Below are 21,014 nucleotides of genomic sequence, written 5' to 3'. Positions count from 1 at the left end.
GATTCTCCTTGGAGAAGTTTCCCCTGTTGACTCTCCTGTGCTCCTGAATCCCCTACTTCCCTCCACCGGGCCCCACACGCGTTGTGGTCACTTTCTGCTCACTCATCTCTCACCTTCTGCCCTGTGAGCCCTCTGAGGGCTGGCATTTGCCTGACTCATCTCTCCACCCCCAGAGACTAGCCCAGTGCCTGGCTCACAGGAGGCACCAAAAGTCGGCTGAATGTTGAAGGAGCGCACGCATGCATGGGAAGATGCCTCCGGGGCTGATTTCAACCATTCTCCCACATTTCTTGTTTGGAACCTGCAGCAGAAGCTGTTCTATCAATACAGCCTCTCCCATTCCCTTGGTAGACCCCTTGGTGACCCCTTCCTCATCCCTGTCAACTTCTAAGGTCATCCTTAGAGTCAACCCCTTAATCCTAGGAGCATACATCTCCCAGAAGCCCCTAACGGCTGCCTTTGCGGCCTCTGAGCCCCTTTCCCCGGGCAATCTCCCCCAGGGCAGCCTTTTCTCAGAGGGCACGCTCCACACACAAAGCTGCAGTAACCCCTGGATTTCGGGGGGCTTTACTTCCTCACAACCACTCATTTGCTCTTGCGAGTGGGATCCAGTGGCCATGTCCAGTACCTCTAGCTATCCACAGAGAAGCCTACTACACACATGACAGCACGAAACACCCACTCACACTTTGTAAAGGCACATTGGTATTGTTACTCTCGGATTGTTTCTTGTTTTTCTCCTGGGGAGGAGAGACACAGGAGAGGGAGCCCCTTCATCCTTCATCTTCACTCTTCCTGACTCCAGGTGGCTCCCACCCTGGTGCCCAGCTCCTGCCATCTTCCTGCACAACCATGGTGTCCATGTGGGGCCAACATCCTCACCTCCCATTTCCTCCTTCCCCTCACCACGCACCTGCACCTTTGCTCCACTACACCATGGCCACATCTGGGGGCCAGTCATCATCCACCCTGCCTTCGAAATCCTGAATTCACATATTTCACTTTCTGACCACAGGCATTAACCCTTTCATCTTGTTCATTTTCTCAATCACTTAAACAGGGTCATGGCACCCACTGAGACTTCTATTCCCTTGCCTCTTCATTTCTCCTAGTCCATTTCAGTACTCATCTGCCTTCTCATCCTTCCTCGTGCAGCCTGGACTTGATGCATGTAGTCCAGTCCCTGCCTTCAGCCCCCTGCCTGTTGACCTTCTGTGGTGCCTCCCTACACACCCCCAGCCCTGCATCACCCACTCTCCACTTGCTCTGCCTCAGGGCTTGGGTGCTAAATATTACTGGGAGAAATAGTACAATTATGCATATTTATGTCATGGTAACACATGATCTCTGACCTCCCTGGCTCCTTAATGATAGTTGGCCTTGCTGCTTCATGTTCCTGGTTAGCTCTAACTCTAGAACTCTGTGGGAGTTGCTCCATATCTTTACCAAACTCTGTAAACTCCTCTCCCCCGCTTCTAGCCCTTGACCTAGCCTCAAACTTCCCATAGTGCCATCTCTCTTAGCATTCTTTCTGTCTCTAGACTTAACGTGGATGAGACCTTTCCTGCCTTCCTTCCCAACTTCCTACCTTCCAGGCTTCTGTGGAGGAAGAGGCATCTTCATCAAGGTGATGCTCAAGCTGCCTCCAGACCCCATCCCTTCCTGCCTCCGCTGGTATATTTTTCACCAAATCTCCCTGTTCTTTTCTATATCTTCAGTCTCTCCATAGGTGAGGCAGGTGATGCTTAAGAGCACTGCAGTCCTGCTTACCTGCAATGCTCTCCGGGTGAGTCCGGAGGGTGTCCATGAATTGGGACAAGATGCGTAGCTCTGTCCAAATATGGCCAAGGTGCTGGCTCTCTGGTGCTTTCATGAGTAGTTCTTGAAAATCTCGATATACCCTTGCCAAGCTGTAAGGACAAAGCCTCATTAATAAGGAAATAGCTGTTATTTTTATAACCGTAATAATATGCTATTTTTTTTTTTTTTATCTCGCTCTGTCACCCTGGCTGGAGTGCAGTGGCGCGATCTCGGCTCACTGCAAGCTCTGCCCTCCGGGTTCACACTATTCTCCTGCCTCAGCCTCCCAAGTAGCTGGGACTACGGGCACCCGCCACCACGCCTGGCTAATTTTTTGTATTTTTAGTAGAGACGGGGCTTCATCGTGTTAGCCAGGATGGTCTCGATCTCCTGACCTCGTGATCCACCCGCCTCAGCCTCCCAAAGTGCTGGGATTACAGGCATGAGCCACTGCGCTCGGCCATCTCATGCTATTTTTAAAGATACTATGTGTCCGACCTAGCTACTACATTGAGTATCCTTATAATACTGCCAAGGCAGGAGAAAGAGACAATTTTACTTCCTTGTACATATAGGCTAACTGACAGGGATGGTGAGCGATCTGTTCAGTCTCCCAGTTTTGGCAGGGCCTGGTCACCTCTCAGTCCCATGGTCTGTGTGTCTCTTGCCCAGATAAGCCTTAAACAGGGTGACATTGGTGGATATCACTGGAGATTTTATCCAGTTTTTACCCAATTCTCTAAGACCTGTCCTTCCACCCATTCACACCCATTCACACAGGATGAAGTAGGCTCTGACAGCCATGCTTCATCTACAAGGACCTCCCTGCACCCACACACAGGCACGCACGCACGTGCACGCCTCTGCCAAGGCTGATGGGACAGGGAGAATAAACCCGATTTGTTCCCAGGAATTTGGATGGTGTTCAGAGATGAGCTTCTGATTGCCCAGGCCAAGGTGCTGTGAATTGCATGAACGGTGGCAGCCCAGGCATTGAGGAGCACAGGAGACTGGTCCATGGAGAGGGGTGAATGGAATAGACACAGAGGCCAGGCCTTGCAGGCCCAGATGGAAGAGAGTTGAGGAAGCAGCTCCTGACAGCTCTCCAGGTCTTGGCCTGCCCCTCCTGAACCCTGCCTTGCTGCCCTTGGCTCTGTGAGAATGTCTAGTATCCAAATCACACATTTCCTTCTGGGGTTTAAGATTGCTTGAATAGGTTTCCGTGCCTTGCAAGCAAAAGAACCTTGAATAAGCCAATATTTCACTCTTAATGTGCATGCGAAACATGAAACCCAACTTTCCGGGTTCAAATGCCAAGTACTGCTAGAGTCTGGAGCCCCCTTCTCCAACTCCCACCCCTCAGTTTTCCCCAGTAACATCTATAGACATTGTCAGGGCCGTTCCCACCAAAGCTCCATGCAGCCTCCACTGAGCTGTCTCCAGGCCTCCCTGATCCCACCATGTGACCCCACACGATCTCTCTGGGTGGGCAGGTGTTTCTTAAGCTGAAAGTGCAGTTGTAAACTAAAACTGCAAGGCACTGCTTGCAGCAATATGAGTCCTGCTAAATGCCACTTCCTTGACTGTGCTAGGAAGACAGATGTTTCCTCTTCTATCATCCTGTAATCCGGGGGTCAGCAAACATAAAAATTACAGGCTTACAGATCATACAGTCTCTGTCACAACTACTCAACTCTGCCATTGTAGGGCACATGCAGCCATAGTTTGTTCACAGTTGGGAAGGCCACCTCCAATCATTAGGTTGATCTATCAAACTTTTTTTTCTTTGTAGTCTAAAGGCAGGCTTCTCCTGGAAGAATCATACTGAGCTCCTCCACGGAAAAAACTAAAGTAACCAGGTATCTCAGTTTTCACCTAGCCTGGTGTTTATACAGGTAGGGTAAAGCCTGCTCCCCAGTAGGCCCTTGCTGGTGGCCTTCAGGTATGGGCTGCACAAGGTGCTGCTTAAGGTCAGCACAGCGGTTGAGGGATGGCCCTGTCCACACCCTAGGCCTCTGTCTCTAGGATGTGTTCCCATGATGTTCTCCCAGTGCTCTGAAAGGGAATTCCAAAGGCAGACCCTCTTCCTGTGGGATTCGACTTGAATTTTGACCCTAGACCTGAGGCTACTAACCTGACAACTACAATTTCCTGAAATCAAATGTACAGTGTAATGTTTGGTATGTGGCCATTTTTCTTGGGAGAGGGGTCATTGGTTTTCATCAGCTTTTCAGAATGGCCTGCAGGCCCACAGTGAAGAGCCACTGCACCGGAGCCATATTCCAAGATCTCACCACTCCAGGGGGCCGATGGCAATCACAACAGAGGATTTGGAAATTGTATTTTTCTCCCAAGAAGTAAACTTCACTTTGTAAATCTGACTTCATTTACCTTCTCAATGCTCCCTGACATTTTTCCTAGCCCTTAGATGTCCAAAAAAGCTTTTAAAGGAAGAGAGATCTGTCCAGGTTGATCAGGGTAAGGGAACTGAGTTTTTCTCCTACAATAATTCACTCCACCCAAGCAGGTCAATGACCAGAAGGCGGTGGACACATCTCTGCAGGGGGCTGCCACCAGACTCCAGGTCACATTCTGGGGATATAAGGACCAAGAAATTTTGTGCATGTGGCCTTGGCTTGGAGATTTCTCCCCAAGTGCCCTGACAGTTAACAGAATGTTCCAGAGAGGAAAACTGCTCTGCTCCTAAGAGGTTAGGGGCTCAGCAAGCCACAAGAACACTCAGTGCTCCATGCTCCGTGCACACACGTGTGCATTTCAGCACGTGAAGGGGTGTGCAACTTCCTCCCCCGCATAGTAGGGATCTCAACACTTACATGGAGTTGTTATAGTTTGACACAATTCCAGGAGATTCTCCTGGGGTGGGGCTTTGAAAACAGGGATTGTTCACATTGCAGAAGATCCCCTGGAGCCACGGCAGCATTCCTGCTGAGGGCATCGCCTTGTTGGGAAAATGGCCTTTAAAACAGAAAATGAGGACAAGACAGGATTAGTCATGGAGACCAAGCAGGATGCAGACCTAGGAGTTGGCCTTTTTGGGAAGGGGCCCGGGCCCCTCTGATGTCCTCCTTCATTCTCAGAATTGAAGAAGCAGGAGCATCTCATGTGTGCCAGTCCCTGTGCTGGGTGCTAGAGACATGGCCTCTTCTCTCAAGCTCCCAGTGTAGTGGGGAGACAGACGGATGTTGTAATAGGCATGGGTGGAAATATGAAGGGGAAGCAAGGGGGCACACATCATTTTGTGCCGAGAGGGGCATAGGAGTGTTAGTTCAAGAAGCCTCCATGCAGTTGCTGCTGCTGCTTGAGCAGAGGCTCGTCTATTCCTTCAGCCACGGTGAAATGAGCACCTACCCCAAGCATGCAGTAGGGCTGCAGGATATGGGCTCCTCGGGGAGAGGTAAAGAAGAGTCTGATGGACAGGAGGCTGATTCAGAACTGGGGCCTGAAACTCATGAACGAGAGAGTGAAGATCAAGAATAGAGGACTGGGAAGCTTTGCATAATGCTTGAGGCTTCCACATTCACTGCATAGAGGGCCAGAAACCAGGTGAAGGCTTTCCCACAGGGACAGAGTGTAACAGAGGCTCTCACTAGGTTCCTTTCAGGTCTGCAGACACCTCAGGGGTCCAAGAAATAAAATTTTTCCTCAGTACAATTGTACAGCATCTCTTGTCCTCGTTTTTCTCTGGCACCATGTATAACATATTCTCTATATTGATTTCTGAAATATTTTAGAGAACTCATCTACAAATCTGTTCTCTTTAAAATGAGAGAGTTTAGGTACAAAAAATAAAAACTAGCAACAACGAAGCAAACAAAAATAAGTGCACAGTCCCTTAGTAACTACACACAAGTATTTGCTTAGAATGTGTAGGATTAAAACATGAAAATTTGGGCTGGACAAGGTAATCCCAGCGCTTTAGAATGCTGTAATCCCAGCTCATGCCTGTAATCCCAGCACTTTAGAACGCTGAGGTGGGAGGATCACTTGAGGCCAGGAGTTCCAGACCAGCCTGGGCAATGTAGTGACTCTGTCTCCACAAAAAACAAAAAAATTAGCTGGGAGCAGTGGCTCATGCCTATAATCCCAGCACTTTGGAAGCCCAGGTAGGAGGATCACTTGAGCACAAGAGATAGAAGCTGCAGTGTGCCATGGTCCTAACACTGTACTCCAGCCTTGGCAACAGAATGAGACCCTGTCTCTAAAGACTTTTTAAAAATTATAATTTGTGTAACATTGATAAATCTGTTACATGCATCATAGACATGAAATGATGATAAGCAGATCTGATCCCCACACCCCCACCCCAAGATCTTTCTAGACAAAAGGCCCAGACCAATGTCTCTTCAGGGCTTGCCCAAGCTACCCTGCTATGCTTACATTCGTGTTGGCTGTAGAGTGGGTTGGCATTCCTTAACCAGATCAAGACCAGAAATAAAGATAAAGGCCACACGAGTTCCACCACAAAGCGAATCTGGAAAAACAAAACAAAAAGAGAGAAAGTTCAGTGGTGCTAAGAGATTATAGAAAACGTACCCAGAGCAGACACACCCCTCCCTAGATCCCATGTGTGCAGTAGGACTTTGGTTGTGGTATCTTTACTTAAACAGTTTCCTTCCTTTACCCCCTCCCCACCATACACCATCTACCTAGTTTTATTATATCAACCAGATTTTGTGTCCATCTGGGTTCCACTCTGCCTCTATTTTAGAAAACTGCATTAGCATGAGACTTTCATAAAGGATCATCAAGATCCTCTGCTTCAGTGCATTTTAACTGTCACTATGCACATGAATGCAGATTTGGATTCAGTATGGCACCAGCAGAGCTTGCATTTCTAACAAGCTCCCAGGTAATGCTGATCTAACAGGTAGTAAAGATTTCTCTGTAACCACTCACTCTGCGGATAAGGAAAGAGGCTCAGAGGAGGCAGGTGACCTGTGCAGTGTCACATCAGCTGTGGCAGCATCAGAACCAAAATCCAGCCTCCTGTTTCTGGGGCCAGTGTCCTTTCTGGCCTTCCCCATTACCTTGCCCTTGCAAATGCGGTCATTTAATGAATGAATGAATGAATGAGCGAATAAATGACTGTGATCCATAGCAAAGCCAACAAAAATCTAGCCTACCAACATGTTTCCTTCAAGTTTCTATTGCTTAAAGAAACAAAGCAGGGCACACTGCCATGGGTTTTTACATTGGAACAGGCTGCTGATGTTAACATATGGTTGAAAGTTGGCATTTAAATTTCGGTTCCATTTGGAGCTTAAAGACTCTTGACTCCGAAAGCAGATCCAGTGGCTGTGGCAGTCCACACCCTGTGGCATTGCACATAGGGGTGGGGGTTGGAGATGTGGAATTATGGAGAGGAAGAGGGAGAGGGACACGTGAATTGGAGAGTAGAATAGTTCTATGCAACCCTTACTCCAGGGACCTTAGGAAGGAAACACATAAGATCTGAAGGAGATCTGAAGCAGCTGGCCGGGGAATAGCAAGTTTAATAGATCAGCTAGGGGCTATTCACATGGTCTTTCATGTAACCCTTTGTTGTTTTCCTCTCAAAGAAATGTAAATAGGCTCTCAGCAAAATAAAAGACATCATAGCAGAGGCTCAATAAATGCTCCTTTCCTGCTAGTAAGAACAAATCATGTCCTGCTTTTTAAAAAACAGCCTACTGGCAACCAGATTATAAGAAACTAAAAAATAAATTGATGGGGGAAAATGATCATGCATTGAAGAAAGAAAAAGCAAAAACTATTTAGGGGCAGGTGGTGATTATGTAGCTGTAACTTTTTACAAGATGTTTTACTCAAAATATGTATAGGGAGGATGTGTTGGAGGAAGCATGCACACACGCACACAATATGGGAAGAAAAGAATAGACTCTCCATGAGGCACTTTTTTTTCTTTTTGAGACAGAGTCTCGCTCTGTCGTCCAGGCTGGAGTGCAGTGGCACGATCTTGGCTCACTGCAAGCTCCGCCTCCAGGGTTCATGCCATTCTCCTGCCTCAGCCTCCTGAGTAGCTGGGACTACAGGCGCCCATCACCATGCCCGGCTAATTTTTTTGTATTTTTAGTACAGACGGGGTTTCACCGTGTTAGCCAGGATGGTCTTGATCTCCTGACCTAGTGATCCACCCGCCTCGGCCTCCCAAAGTGCTGGGATTACAGGCGTGAGCCACCGCTCCTGGCCCTGGACTTCCGCTTCTTAACGCACACTGTACTTCAGCGTCATCACTCCTCCAAGTAAGTGAAGCCCTCAAGGGTAGTAAGCTTCCTGAGGACAGGAACCTCATCTGTCGTTGTCACTACTGTGATTCCAGCACCCCACATGGGGCAGAACTCATAATAGGTGCCCAATAAATATCCACGGAATGAGTGAGCCTTTGTCAAGACTGGTCTAGGAGGCTTCTCCAGGAAAGCCTTTGGTGACATGGGGCTCAGGTCACCAACAGTCTGTAGATTTAAGAAACAGCCTCCCCCAGGGTCATGTACATTGGTGTCTTGTCTTCCATTCTGGATCATTCCATCAGTGGGTAATGTTGGGGAACAAGTTCAGCAAGATAGCAACTTTGCGTGATAGGAGCAATTGATGAAACCTGGAAGTTGTTCCCATTGTCTTTACCAAAGAAATGAGACATCCAGTTCAAATCCAACACATTTGACTCCTTTAGACAACTGCTTGCAATACTGGCTTTCTACCACGTAGATCGGCTGTCTTCCATGCGGCAACATCTATCTGGGAGAGGTCTGGTATGTTAAACACTGATGCTGATTTGGGAGTTAGTGGGAAGATCTGGGTTAACAACCACTTTGGGGCTTGCTTAACCTCTGAGTCTCAGTTTTCTCCTCTCTGAAATGGGACTGCTCATTTTTCCTACAGTGTACATTCAGGGTTAAGAGAAGGTTACTCTGAGGTCAAGTTACTGGGGTTCCTATCCAGCCTGTTCTATCTTAGCTATGTGACCTTGGGCAACCCACACAACTCTTCTGTGCCACACGGTCTCATCTGTGAAATGGATGTGATACCAGGACCTACCTCCCAGAGCAGTCGTGAGGGTGAAATGAGACAACTGTGTTAAACACGAAAGCACAATATGGCATGAGGCAACACTCAATAAACATGAGCCATTTGTTACTGCCTTACAGGGTTGTCGCAAGATCACAGGGATGTTGCAAAGGCAGAAGAGTAAGGAGATAGAATTAAGATTATCTACAACCTTGTAGGCCTGCCCTCCACTTACGTTCATCTCCCTCCTTTTTGGATTCAGAACTCCCCAGTTGCCGGCTTGGAACCATGGTGCTTCCTAAGAAACCAGCCACACACCGTCCCCTGCTCCATATATAAAGAGGGAGGGCTGTGTACCAGGGAGGGGACCAGCCAGCTTGGCCTGCCTGTTCCAGGGGTAAAATTTCCAAACCAAGCTAGTGCATTGTCATCCTTCCTTGCAAGGCTTGTTACACACTCTCCTGGCATCCACCCACTCCCTCACTCACTCATTCTTGTATTTTTGAAGAATCTGGTCTCCACAAGGCACGGTGACTTAAAGGCCTCCTCTCAGGAGTAGGGGAGGGATCAGCACCTCCTTTCTCCCTTCCTTCTTTGTCTGGCCCTAGGACTGTTCCTACCTCACCTGTGACCTCTTCTCATCCTTGAATTAGGCTGTCGTTTTTTGCCTATAGTCCCCGCCCCTCAAATAATCACCCCTGTTGATTAGGTCAGCACTTCTCATGTGGCTGCAGGCTGAAAACATGCCGGAGTCTCAGGTCATGCCCCAGATCAACTACATCAGAATCTTGGGGCATGGGACATCAGGGTTCTTCTTTTTAACACTTCTCAGGTAGTTCCAACGTGCAGCCAAGGTTGAGAACCGCCGCTCTAGGTAATGGTTGGTTGGTAATCTTTGAAAAATATTTGTTGAGAGGTCACTGTTGTTCTAACTCTGTGAGAGTGTGTTTGTTTGTTTTTGGCGGGGGGTGGGGGCGGGTGCTGCATTTCACACGTCACTCCCTGGTCAAAGACCACCAGCCATTCTTTTCCTAGCCTGACAGGTCTGGTTTTCACAATAGCCTCTTCTGCCGGCTTCCAAAATCATGCTCAGCACCCCCGCCCCAGAGCGGCATCCCTGTCCTTGACGCTTAACTGCGCACAGGCATACCCCAGGGAGAAATTCCACAGTATAATTAAAAACATGTTTTCTCAGCAGCTCAGACTCCCCTACCCTGCCCTTTACACATGTCTGTAACTTTAATTAAGCCCAGCCAAGGCTCAGAAGGGCTGGTGGAAAATTCTTTTTTCCCAAACTGGTATTTCCTTCTTTCTTTCTTTTTCTTTTCTTTTCCCCTTCCCTCCCTCCCTTCCGCCTTTCTTTCTTTTCTTTCTCTTTTTCTTTTTCTTTCTTTCTTTCTTTTCTTTCTTTCTCCTTCCTTCCTTCCTTCCTTCCTTCCTTCCTTTCTTTCTTTCTTTCTCCTTCCTTCCTTCCTTCCTTTCTTTCTTTCTTTCTTTTCTTTCTTTCTTCCTTCCTTCCTTCCTTCCTTCCTTCCTTTCTTCTTTTTCTTTCTTCTTCTTTCCTTTCTTTCCTTTCTCTGTCTCTCTTCCTCTCTCTCTCTCTCTCCCTCTCACCTCCCCTCCTCTCTTTACCATTCAACTGACACGGGGAGGAGGGGTTTCTGGCAAGGGCACAGTTATGCTTGTTGTTTTAGAACTGAGCCTGTTAAATTTTCTTCCTTCCTGCTCTGTTTTCAATTTAACAGAAGGCAGCCAAGGCCTAAAATGAGCCCCATGATTCTTCCTTCTGCACCGAGAACCAGGACAGAATTCTTAGCCTGGATAAACATGACCCAGAGCCTGGGTACACTGGAGTTGGTGCCCAGCCTCTCTGTACTTGCCACATTCTCGGCTTGATGCTGGGCCCAGGACAAAGGCCACAGTTGTCCCAGGTGCTCCGGGGTGTGGTGTCCAAAAAATGATTAGCGCCCCACTTTCATGAGTCCTCAGGCCTCCTCCAGATATCCGTCCTAACCCAGAAGCTGGGATGAAGGGATGACACCAAGAGACCCACCTAGTGTTCTTCATAAACCCTCCCTGACACAGCGCCAGGTCCACAGCCGACACGGGCAGATGTATATTTGTCTTGTGCCGTGGAGAGAGCTCTTCGTCATCGGGAATGCACGTTATCAGGATGAACTCTTTGGGAAGTCTTCTCTCACCCTCTCCAGCCCCGGTGCCTCCTCTGAGCTCCCAGACCTCCTCCTCACCTCCCACCCGTGTTTCCTTCTACTCCACGGTCCCCACGTTGTGCTGCACAGTAATTATACGTGGGAGCCGCTCCTGCCTGGCTCTGAACTCCATGAAGGCAGTGGCTGTGTCTAGCTCACCTTGGTATAGGGCAAACACACATCCCAGTTTGCCAGGTCCAGTGTTGGTTTACATTTATTGTCCCAGTGCAATTATTAATAGTGCTCCCTTTCACTTGCAAAACTGCCCTGATTGGATGATAAATTATATGGCCACGCTATCTTAGTGATATCAGTGACCAGACTATTGGATAGATCTCGATCCACAGGGGTCAGTGTGGTGTAATGGCCATGCCTGCATGTCCCGGGTCACGCAGCATGGGTGTGAATCCCAGGTCCAACCCCACCAGTTACTAATCCTTCTCTGGAGCCTCAGTGACCTCATCAGTACCGGGGGGATCACAGAGAGGCTTCTCTCGTGGAACTGTTGGGAGAGTTCAGGGAGGTGATGCACTTAGTACAGTGCCAGACACTTAGTAACACTTGACATACGTTAACAGAGGAAGAAAAAAAGAGGGAGGAAAGCAGAGATCTGAAGATTTTCATCTTATGCCCTTAGGGATTGGGAGCTGAGGAATGAGGAAATTTGGTATCTGTTTTTACTCTTGCTCTGCTTACAGGAGGCATAGAGGTTTGAGGGAAAACCTGGGAGCTGAATTATGGGCTGGGTGGTTGTACTTTTCTTAGAGGGACCCTCTTCTAGAGGCAGAAGTTTCCCGAAGAACCGAAAGCTTAGGAAGGAGCCACAGATCCCTCTCAGAGCTACTGAATCTGTTGGGGGTGCCTCTGTCTTACCCAGACATCCTGGAAGCTCCTGGAATGTGGTAGCAGGTGGGGAGCCATCGGGAGGCGCGCCAGACAGAAATCTCAATTTCCAGGCCATCAGGATGGCATCCAGTGAACACCAGCCCAGACCAGGCCCAGCCCTGGGAGATGCCCTGGCCAAGGCCCTCAGCCTGAGCGGCTCCGTCTCCCTGGGAGCACACTGTGGGGAAGGCAGAGTCCCTGAGCAGGAGTCTCCCACCCACGCCAGGGAAAGGCCAGATGGAGAAGGAGGGCACCAGAGCATTCTGAAAACAGGGTTATTCTCTGTCACAGCACCACGAGCGTCACAGGAATGGGTTCATTTTAGGCGAGCAGCTACAGTCCTCAGTTATCATGTGACCCCCTTTGAGGGTCACAAAGAGCACAGTGAGAATAAAATGAACTGAGAGTTGTAATTTCTTATGGGAAAGAGAGAACAATGGCATATTGGATTTTCCTCCACAATCCACAGATGCCTCACATAGGCAGGGGCTGGGAGGTCTTGTTGCCGTTGTATACCCACGAACCTAGCACAGTGCCTGGAGATTATTTTCTGATAGAAGGAAAGAATGAATACATGAATAAATTTAATCATGAGGTTTTTTTTTCCAGTTTTATCAGGATTTTCATGCAAGAAGGGAAGCTCCTAGAAGAAAGGACTGAGTTTCTGATTACGCTTAATACTTGGCCCCTGGGGACAACAGATAACTTCAGCACCAGCCTCGACAGAGGAAAGTGACCTGAGGACAATGGTGCTTCCCAGGCAAGCCAGGTCTAACTCGCATCTTCCCCCTGCAGCCTCCCTACGTCTTGGGCCAGCCACACACAGGTTTTGGAGCCATCCATGCGCATGGTTGAAGCGTGTCCCATGCTGCTCTCTTTTAGGCTGGTTGTTAAGCTATTGTCCCTCGGCTCCACATGCACCAACCTGCCAGGGCTTTCTCCTCAGGGGTCCAGACCCGAAGTCAGGCTCAGAGATCCAGCAGCAGCCTCAATGCACGCCTTCCTCCCAAGTCCTAATGTCAGTTCCACAGACCTCTCATCTATGTTCCAAGTCTTAATAATTCCTGTCTCTTCTCTTGGTTTTCTCAGCCCTAGGGGTGGGAGTTGTGTCCTGCAATTGCTACCTCCATGATACCTTTAAGTTTTCTTTTACTCTCTCAGGTACCAGCTCTGTACTTAGCTAATACCTTTTCATATTAAACTCTAAGGAGACCCTCACTGAGACACTCATAGGCCTTCACCTGTCCAGTTGGCCCCATCACCTACATGAACTTATTCTGAACCGAGATTTGGAACAAATACTGTTCTCTTCTCGCCTAAAGCAGATCTCCCTCCCTTTCCTCCTGCTCTCCCCAGCGGCTTGCAGCTCCCATGGTCCTAATCTCATCCCTACCCAGCCCCCACCCCTTCTCCCCTCCTTCCTCTTTCAGCTCCTTTAGTCATTGGCATTTGCACGACTCTGCAAGGCTGTAGCAAAGTGCATTCTTTCTTTACAGTTCTACAGTCACTCCTTATCCTTTCCCAGAAATAATGCACAAAGCCAGTTGTCATTTACATGTACAGTCTAGGTGTTCTCTGATCTCTGGCACCTTTTGCCCGCACTTCTCATGGAACATTCCGCCTATGCTACTTTATGTTGCTCTTGGTCTCAAAACATACTTTGGGTTTTCCCAGGCAGCACAGAAGCCAGTCCAGGGTGGAATCTGTGTCGCACTTTTAGGGCTCTAGTCTAACCCAGCCTGGTGTCTGCTTATTGAAAGAGTTCAGGAAATGTGCGTGATGGTTAATAATGTATTGCATCTCACAGAATCTAGGACGCAGTCAATTGTAAGATGCACTGTTATTTTTCTGCACCACTAAGAAAGAAAAATAATGTATCCAGTTAAACTGTGACTTGATCGTGAGCTACATCCCAATTTCAGAAATGCTAACATGTGAAAAAACAATGTGCCTCAGAGAATCAATGAAATAAGGCCTCACTAAGCTGGGAAGCTATTCAAGGGGGTTCTTGCTTGCCTTTGGCCTGCTCTTCAGGGCTTAAGGTTCTTCCCACTGCTCAGTGTGGATGCCCTAGAGTGAGGTAGACTGGACGGGCAGGTGTAAAACAGGGGGTGGGGGAGGGGCGGGCAGGCAATGGATTGACAGGCATGGTGGGCAAAAGATTTTCATGCGGCTGAGGACAGAGAAACACATTTTCCTAGGAAGGGCACAGTCAGAGGGGACCACAGAGCGGCCATCCAGCTAAACACTGCTTCAGTGCTAATCGGCGACAAGCCCACTGACTGCTCACAACCCCCTACCCTGCTCCACCACCCTATCCCACACTTCCAACCTGTTTATTTGCTCCACACCTCATTTTTAAACCACAGACAGTAACTATTACCTTTTGCCTTTTCCGCAGGGTCCAGTTCTTCCAGAGTAAAAGTTGTATCTGTCTCACGAAGCCCATGCTAATGCCCACACAAAGACCAGATTGGTCAGAGCTGAGGCCCCCCAGACGGCAAAGGACATAAACGCTGCTAAGAGTGCCTCCAGCTCCGGTCGCTGTGTCCTTCTCCTGGTGATTAAAGGCTACTTTTCCCCTTCAAAGCATAATCCCTTTTAATTACACATAAGCCCTTTGTTGGGGAGAGGAGGCCGACACTGTGTTGGCTCCCTTTTAGGGAGAGAAAGAGAACCCTAAAGACACAAGTGGCTGGGCACCAGTGAAATTTAGGTGGGGGATGCAATGGGAAACCAAGACCCTCAGGCACTCTTCTCCATGAGAGGGGTTCCTGAGGGGGATGTCTTCAGGTATCTTTGACCTTAAGTTTGGAACAAAATCTCTTTGCATAAATATAGGCTGGACATTTGTCCTCGGCAAGAGCCCGCCATGAGCCAGCAGCCAGGGTTTGACTGGCCCTTTAAGTCCAATCTACTCACTCAGCAGATCTGAAGTGATCCCTCCCTCTTTTAGTCTTTTATCTTGCTCCGTAATGACTGAAGTCATTACGGTCAGCTAGTTGGGTTATCTCTGAGCTTAGCGGAGGGTAATGATGTTTATCTCTTGTGCTGAAATTGATCAGCTAGTAGTGGCTGCCTGGTGCTGTGATGGAAAAGGCACTGAAACACTCCAGGCTCAGCAGGACAGAGCCGTGATTGACTTGCAATGTCTGACTGGGGTGCAGGCATGAGGACAGGCAGCAGGTGGACCCATTACTGTCATTCCAGCCCTGCAATGGGGTGGTGCTGGGTTGACTCATCACCAGGTGAGGGATCTGTGATCCCAAGGGACACCCCAAACAGAAGCCTCCCTGGCACTTCGCCATGGAACTTTTTGTCTCTGCCTCCTCAAATCTCAGAATGTATTCTCTTTGAAAGACTCTAGACCCTTGAGACCCGGATGGGGCGGAGGGAGAACCACAGAGAGGAATGGATGCTGACTTCATAGAGTTTGCGGTCTGGTTGTAAACACGGGACTTGAACTCAAATAACTCAAGGAGTGTGATGAGGGCCCATAGGCTGTGCATGGTGGGGCTTCCAAGAAGAGAGAGACGGTTTCTGCTTACGATGGCAAAAAGGCTCCTTGGAGGTGATGGCATTTAAGACAAGCTTGCAGAATTACAAAATAACATTTTATAGTAAGTTTGTGATTTATAAACTGCTTTTGCATATGTTATTTCATTTTAGCCTCACTACAATTTTGTGAGGTCCATATTTGCTGTTTTACAGATGAGGAACGTGAAGCTTAGTGAGATTAAGTACTTTGCTCAGGGTCCCACATGACAACGGTGGGTACTTGAACAAGTGAGTCATTTAAACTCTGTAAAGACAGGGAGGAATAGCTTATCTTGCCCAGGAAAACCACAAGTGAAACATGGCTGGAGTGAAGGCTATGAATGGAGGATGCTGGAAAAGGAGACAGGAACCAGACTGAAAAATTGATGATGATGATGATGATGACTGATTCAACTGAGATTTACTGAGCACCTGTGAAGTGACTGGAGTGGCCCACAAGTGCAGGCTACCCCCAAGCAAGCTCTGGCAGAATCATTAAGACCTTGTTACATGCTAAAGGATATGGGTTTTATCATGCAGAAGGTGATGAAAGATTTTAATCCAGTGGCTGCCAAGAGTAGTCAGTTCACCTTGGCAGCAATGTGGGGGTGGTTTGGGGGGAGCCAGAGAGCCTGAACCATGCAGTGATAGCCATGATGGAGAGAAGGGGAGGGACTGGAGGGATAGGAAGGAAGGAGACACAGCAGTGCTGGATGAGTTACTGGAAGAGGGTGGTGAGGAAGAGGCAGAAGTCAGCTAGATGGAGTTTGGGGCTTGACTGGCTGGCTAGTGAGACAGTGGTGCTCATAACTGAGGAGGGAATGCCAGAGGAAGGCCAGTGGGGATTAGGAGGCAGTGGGAGAGAACAGGGGTTTGCATTTGATATACTGAAGCTGAAGTTCTATGACATCTGACCACATATATTCAGCAGGCAGTTGAATACTTGGGTCTGGAGTCAAGAATAAGCTTGTGAGATGGAGACATAGATTTGTGAGTGGTCAACATATAGGTGGAAGATTAAGTCCTGGGAGTGATTAAACAGGTGACCCAGGAAAGAGAAGCTTGGAGAGTATATGAGGTTGCTGAAGGGGAGCCACAGCTGGTGAAGGAATATGCCTCCTTCCAATTCCCAAAGACATCAGCTATATAAATAATGTTCTGTCATAGTTTCAAAATCGTCCATTCTTCATTGAGCTAGAAAGTTAAACTATGAGCACTTTGTTAATATTCAATTGATGATGCTCTAATAGTATTATTCCCATCTAACCAGTTTTCTTGCCTGAACAAATCTGTTTGTTGAGATTGACACATACGTGAAATAAAATGTATCATTTGAACCTTATTTTAAGTGTACAGTTGAGTAGTGTTAATACATTCATATTGTTATGCAGCCATCAGCACCATCCATCTTCAGAACTTTTTCATTTCACAAAACTGGAAACTCTGTACCCATTAAACACTAACTCCCCAGTGTTCCCTCCCCCTAGCCCCTGCCAACCACTCTATTTTGTCTCAATGAACTTGACTACTCTAGGTACCTCATCTAAGTGGAATCATAGAAAAGCATAATCTTTGAAGTTCATCTATGTTGTAGCAAGCCATCTTAATCTGTTTGAGCTGCTATAACAAAATACCATAAACTGGGTGGTTTATAAACACAGGAACTTATTTCTCACAGCTTTGCAGGCTGGGAAGTCCAAGATCAAGGTGCCAATAGATTTGGTGTCTGGTGAGGGCCTATTTCCTGACATGCAGATGGTACCTTCTTGGTGTGACCTCATCCAGTGCAAGGGAAAAGGGGTCTCTCTTGGGCTTCTTTTTATAAGGGCACTAATCCCATTCACAAGGGTTGTACCCTCATGACCTAATCACCTCCACAAAGCCTCACCTCCTAATACCATCACCTTGGGGGTTAGGATTTCAATTTATGAATTTTAGAGGAACACATAATTTAGACCATAGCAGATGTGTCGGAATTTCTTTTTTTGTTTGTTTGTTTTTTGAGATGCAGTTTCGCTCTTGTTGCCCAGGCTGGAGTGTGATGGTGCAATCTCAGCTCACCGCAACCTCCGCTTCCTGGGTTCAAGTGATTCTCCTGCCTCAGCCTACCAAATACCTGGGATTACAGGCATGCGCCTCCATGCCTGGCTAATTTTTTTTTGTATTTTAAGTAGATATGAGGTTTCTCCATGTTGGTCAGGCTGGTCTCAAACTCCCAACCTCAGGTGATCTTCCTGCCTTGGCCTCCCAAAGTGCTGGTATTACAGGTGTGAGCCACCGCGCCTGGCCAGAATTTCTTTCCTTTTTAAGGTCAATTAATATCCTATTGTCGGTATAGACCGCATTTTGTTTATCCATTCGTCCATCCAGGGTCATTTGGGTTGTTTCCACCTTTCGGCTATTGTGAGTAATGCTGCTATGAACATAAGTGTACAAATATTTGAGATTCTGCTTTCAATTCTTTGGGGTATATACCTAGGAGTGAAACTACTGAATCGAATGGTATAACTGTTTATCTTTTGAAGAGCTACCATACTATTTCCCTTAGCAGCTGCGCCATTGTACATTCCAATCAGCAGTGCACAATGGTTCCAACTTCTCCACATCCTGGCCAACACTTGTTATGCTCTGTTTTTCTTCTTATCATTGCCATCCAATGGGTGTGAGATGGTATTTCACTGTGGTTTTGATTTGCATGTCCCTAATGATTAATGATGTTAAGGACATTTATCTCTTTTTTACTCTTTCAATATTATAGATATTTGGTAGGATTTTTCTCCCAAGGTAACTCCAGTTGTTTAAAAATTATGTCAAACTAAAAGCTGTGTTTAGTTTTTTCATATATTTCTGAGAATATACCTAGTGAGTCAAAAATGATACTGATAACCGTACATTTCATTCTCACAGTTATCACCATTAACACACATTGATCAGGGTGAATATGAAATTGATGTGGTCCTGGCAGTAGTTTTGAGCTACAACCCTGCACACAGATTGAGAGTTGTGATGTTAAGCGATAGACCACATCAATTCACATTTACATTCAGAATTATAAACAAGTCAAGGAAAATGGTGAAGTTTTAAAGATCTTCTCACTTCTATTCCTGAGGGTTGAACTAGGAAGAGGCAGTCTGCTACTTACATCAGTTATTCTGCAAACAAAAATTCAGTAGTGGAGAGAAGTAATTTATAACTTTTTAAAGTTTCTATTTGGAAGAAAAGTTATGGAAAAATATATAGACAAAATTACTTTGAAATTACTGTAATTTTGGAGTGGAGATAAATTTGATAATGAAACCAATACCAAAAGATCACCATCAATTCACCTGCAACAAGCTGAAGAAAATAGAATGTCCCCAGATATAACATTAGACATATGTTTATTTCAAACAGTGATTATAGGTGGAATGAGAAGACATTATGACTCTATGTCACAAGCATAAAGGCAGTTTTGGGACATCATAATGTAAGATGAAAAATATCCGATTTTTAAATTTGATTTTATTTCTACCAAACTCAAAACTAAATCATTGTACAATTAAAACTTGAAACTCCAATCATCATGAATAACATGTTTCCTCAGCTTACGCAATAATATTTCATGAGATGATAGTGCAATAAATAAATAAGGCTCAGTTTATGAAAGTTACACATAGAAAAAACTCCAAGGCTGAGTGGAAGCTGCCAGCAGGTTGACTGTCTGGCTCACAAAGATTTGCTCTTTTCTAGGAGTGACTCCAGCGCCAAGGGAAGAGTCTGCAGTAGGCGTGTTAATGCCAAAGTGGATTGGTCATGCGCAGTCACATGATCTTAGCTGGGCCAATCAGGGCCTATTCACAGAAATTTGGGGCATGGATCTGTGAGAAGCATGGGTTAATCATTACAGAAGTACAGAAGTGATGAGAAATTAGAGGCCATGCTGGGTCACTAGGTTCAGTTTGTGTACGCAGGGGCCTAAGCAAAGACTGGGGACTGGATTTCACTTGTTTTTGCTAAACAAGCCCGGGACCCTGGTATAGGGCTGCATCCTAGCAAAGGAGGTACCTTTTTCCTTTCACAAAGGCGTCTTCTGCTCACCAAACTATACAACCACGAGGCTGCATCCACCCAAAGGAGCACCTTTTCTAATTTGCATAAAAATGCCACATAGGCTAGCAGAGGACCTGAGGCTGTGTTCCCTGCCACTAGGAGAAATTTGATCTGCAGTAACAGAGAATGAAGGGAATGCACAGAGAGGCCGAGGCGAGAGCATGGGTCCCAGTTGTAGCTGAGTCCCTGGTTCCAGCTGTCCTTGGGAGACAGCTGTTCCCTCCTCTTCAGGAAGATCAGCAGTAAAACACTCCGATCCTTTCAATAAAACCTCCTTTTGCCTAAATTAGTTCAAATTTGGCTTCCACAGTATATGAATAAAATTCCTGGGTAGGTCCATGATTGCAATAATAATATAAGTATTATACATACTAACATAATCCAATGGAGTTGCAGCAAAATTTAAAGGAGAAGAGACGTACTGTCATGAGTATCTTCTAAGAAAGTAAAAGAAATCCAAAATACCCAATATTAGCAATTCCTGCATCTCTTAAGAAAAGGCTCACAAGTTTTCAAAACTTGCTAAGCAGTGTCAAGCCAAGTAGGAAGATGTGTGGCAAGTTCAAAATACATCAACCATTGCACATTACTAGCTGGAACGGAAGTGCTTTCATAGGTTATAAAAACATTAAAATGATATCTGATTCTCCAAATCCTTTTATGGCCAATGAATCAAGTGAAATATTTGTTTCCAATTCTGAATCGACTTTTGTTTCAAATTTATTTATCGTTCACTCAGCATTACCAGAATTCTTTCTAAAGCGCCTCAAAATGAAACTGTAAAAATATTTTTCCTTTGTTTTCAAAAATAGAAGCAATATCACATAGTTTACCATCAGAGAGAAGTGATGGATATTTCAAAACAATTTGGCACAGAGAAGAGGAATTTTTCCAGAAAAAATATCTCCAAAAGTCCCATATTTTAAAATATCTTTGGAGGAGAAAAAACTTAAAATCATAAGATTTAGGGTAAGGCATTTCCCCTACCTCCTCAAGACAGAATAAGATTAATATCTATTACTGTAGCTTACTAACTATATCAGTAAATTTAAATTCATACTTTTTTCTGATAATTATACCAAAATGAAAATAATTTCTGAGTTATTGAATAACAAAACACTTAAAAAAACTTTACAAACTTGATGCAAATGTAATTCCAGAACTTTACTTTTACCTAAAATGCCTACAGCTCAGTTTTACTTATTAATCAATCTCGACTGTTCTCTTACTTGACATGGTCTTATTAGTAAGCCACGTGGCTTGGAGCTATTGCATATTGCTTTGATTTAGCTGGTCATTGTAGCAAGAATGGCATGCCGAATTTTCTACCTTTCATTGCTAGGAAAATTTACACAGTAAAAGAGGTCCCCTCATCTCTAATTATTGTGGAGCAGAAATTAATGACCAAACTAATAGAACTAAAGGACTCAGTGGTATTGTGGAATCATTGGGCCCATCAGCTGAGAA

The 21,014-nt window shown here is 46.2% G+C and overlaps 1 protein-coding gene across 2 annotated transcripts in view; it reads right to left on the bottom strand.

Moving 5' to 3' along the window:
- The window catches only part of ABCA4 (ATP binding cassette subfamily A member 4), a 127,107-nt gene extending 112,634 nt beyond the window's left edge, over window positions 1-14,473 (bottom strand). For both annotated transcript variants that reach the window (XM_054475816.1, XM_063664591.1), the window contains exons 1-4: window positions 14,305-14,473; window positions 6,199-6,292; window positions 4,635-4,776; window positions 1,771-1,910 (exon numbers count right to left, since the gene is read on the bottom strand). In XM_054475816.1, coding sequence (XP_054331791.1) covers window positions 1,771-1,910; window positions 4,635-4,776; window positions 6,199-6,292; window positions 14,305-14,370 — 442 coding nt within the window. In that variant the 5' untranslated portion in view covers window positions 14,371-14,473. The remainder of the gene's footprint in view (window positions 1-1,770; window positions 1,911-4,634; window positions 4,777-6,198; window positions 6,293-14,304) is intronic.
- Between the last annotated feature and the right edge of the window lie 6,541 nt (window positions 14,474-21,014).

The sequence above is a fragment of the Pongo pygmaeus genome, chromosome 1, assembly GCF_028885625.2.
Source record: "Pongo pygmaeus isolate AG05252 chromosome 1, NHGRI_mPonPyg2-v2.0_pri, whole genome shotgun sequence".
In the NCBI taxonomy this organism is placed as follows: Eukaryota; Metazoa; Chordata; class Mammalia; order Primates; family Hominidae; genus Pongo; species Pongo pygmaeus.
The sequence above is the reverse complement of the archived record's forward strand: the minus strand, read 5'-3'. Positions and strand labels throughout refer to the sequence as shown.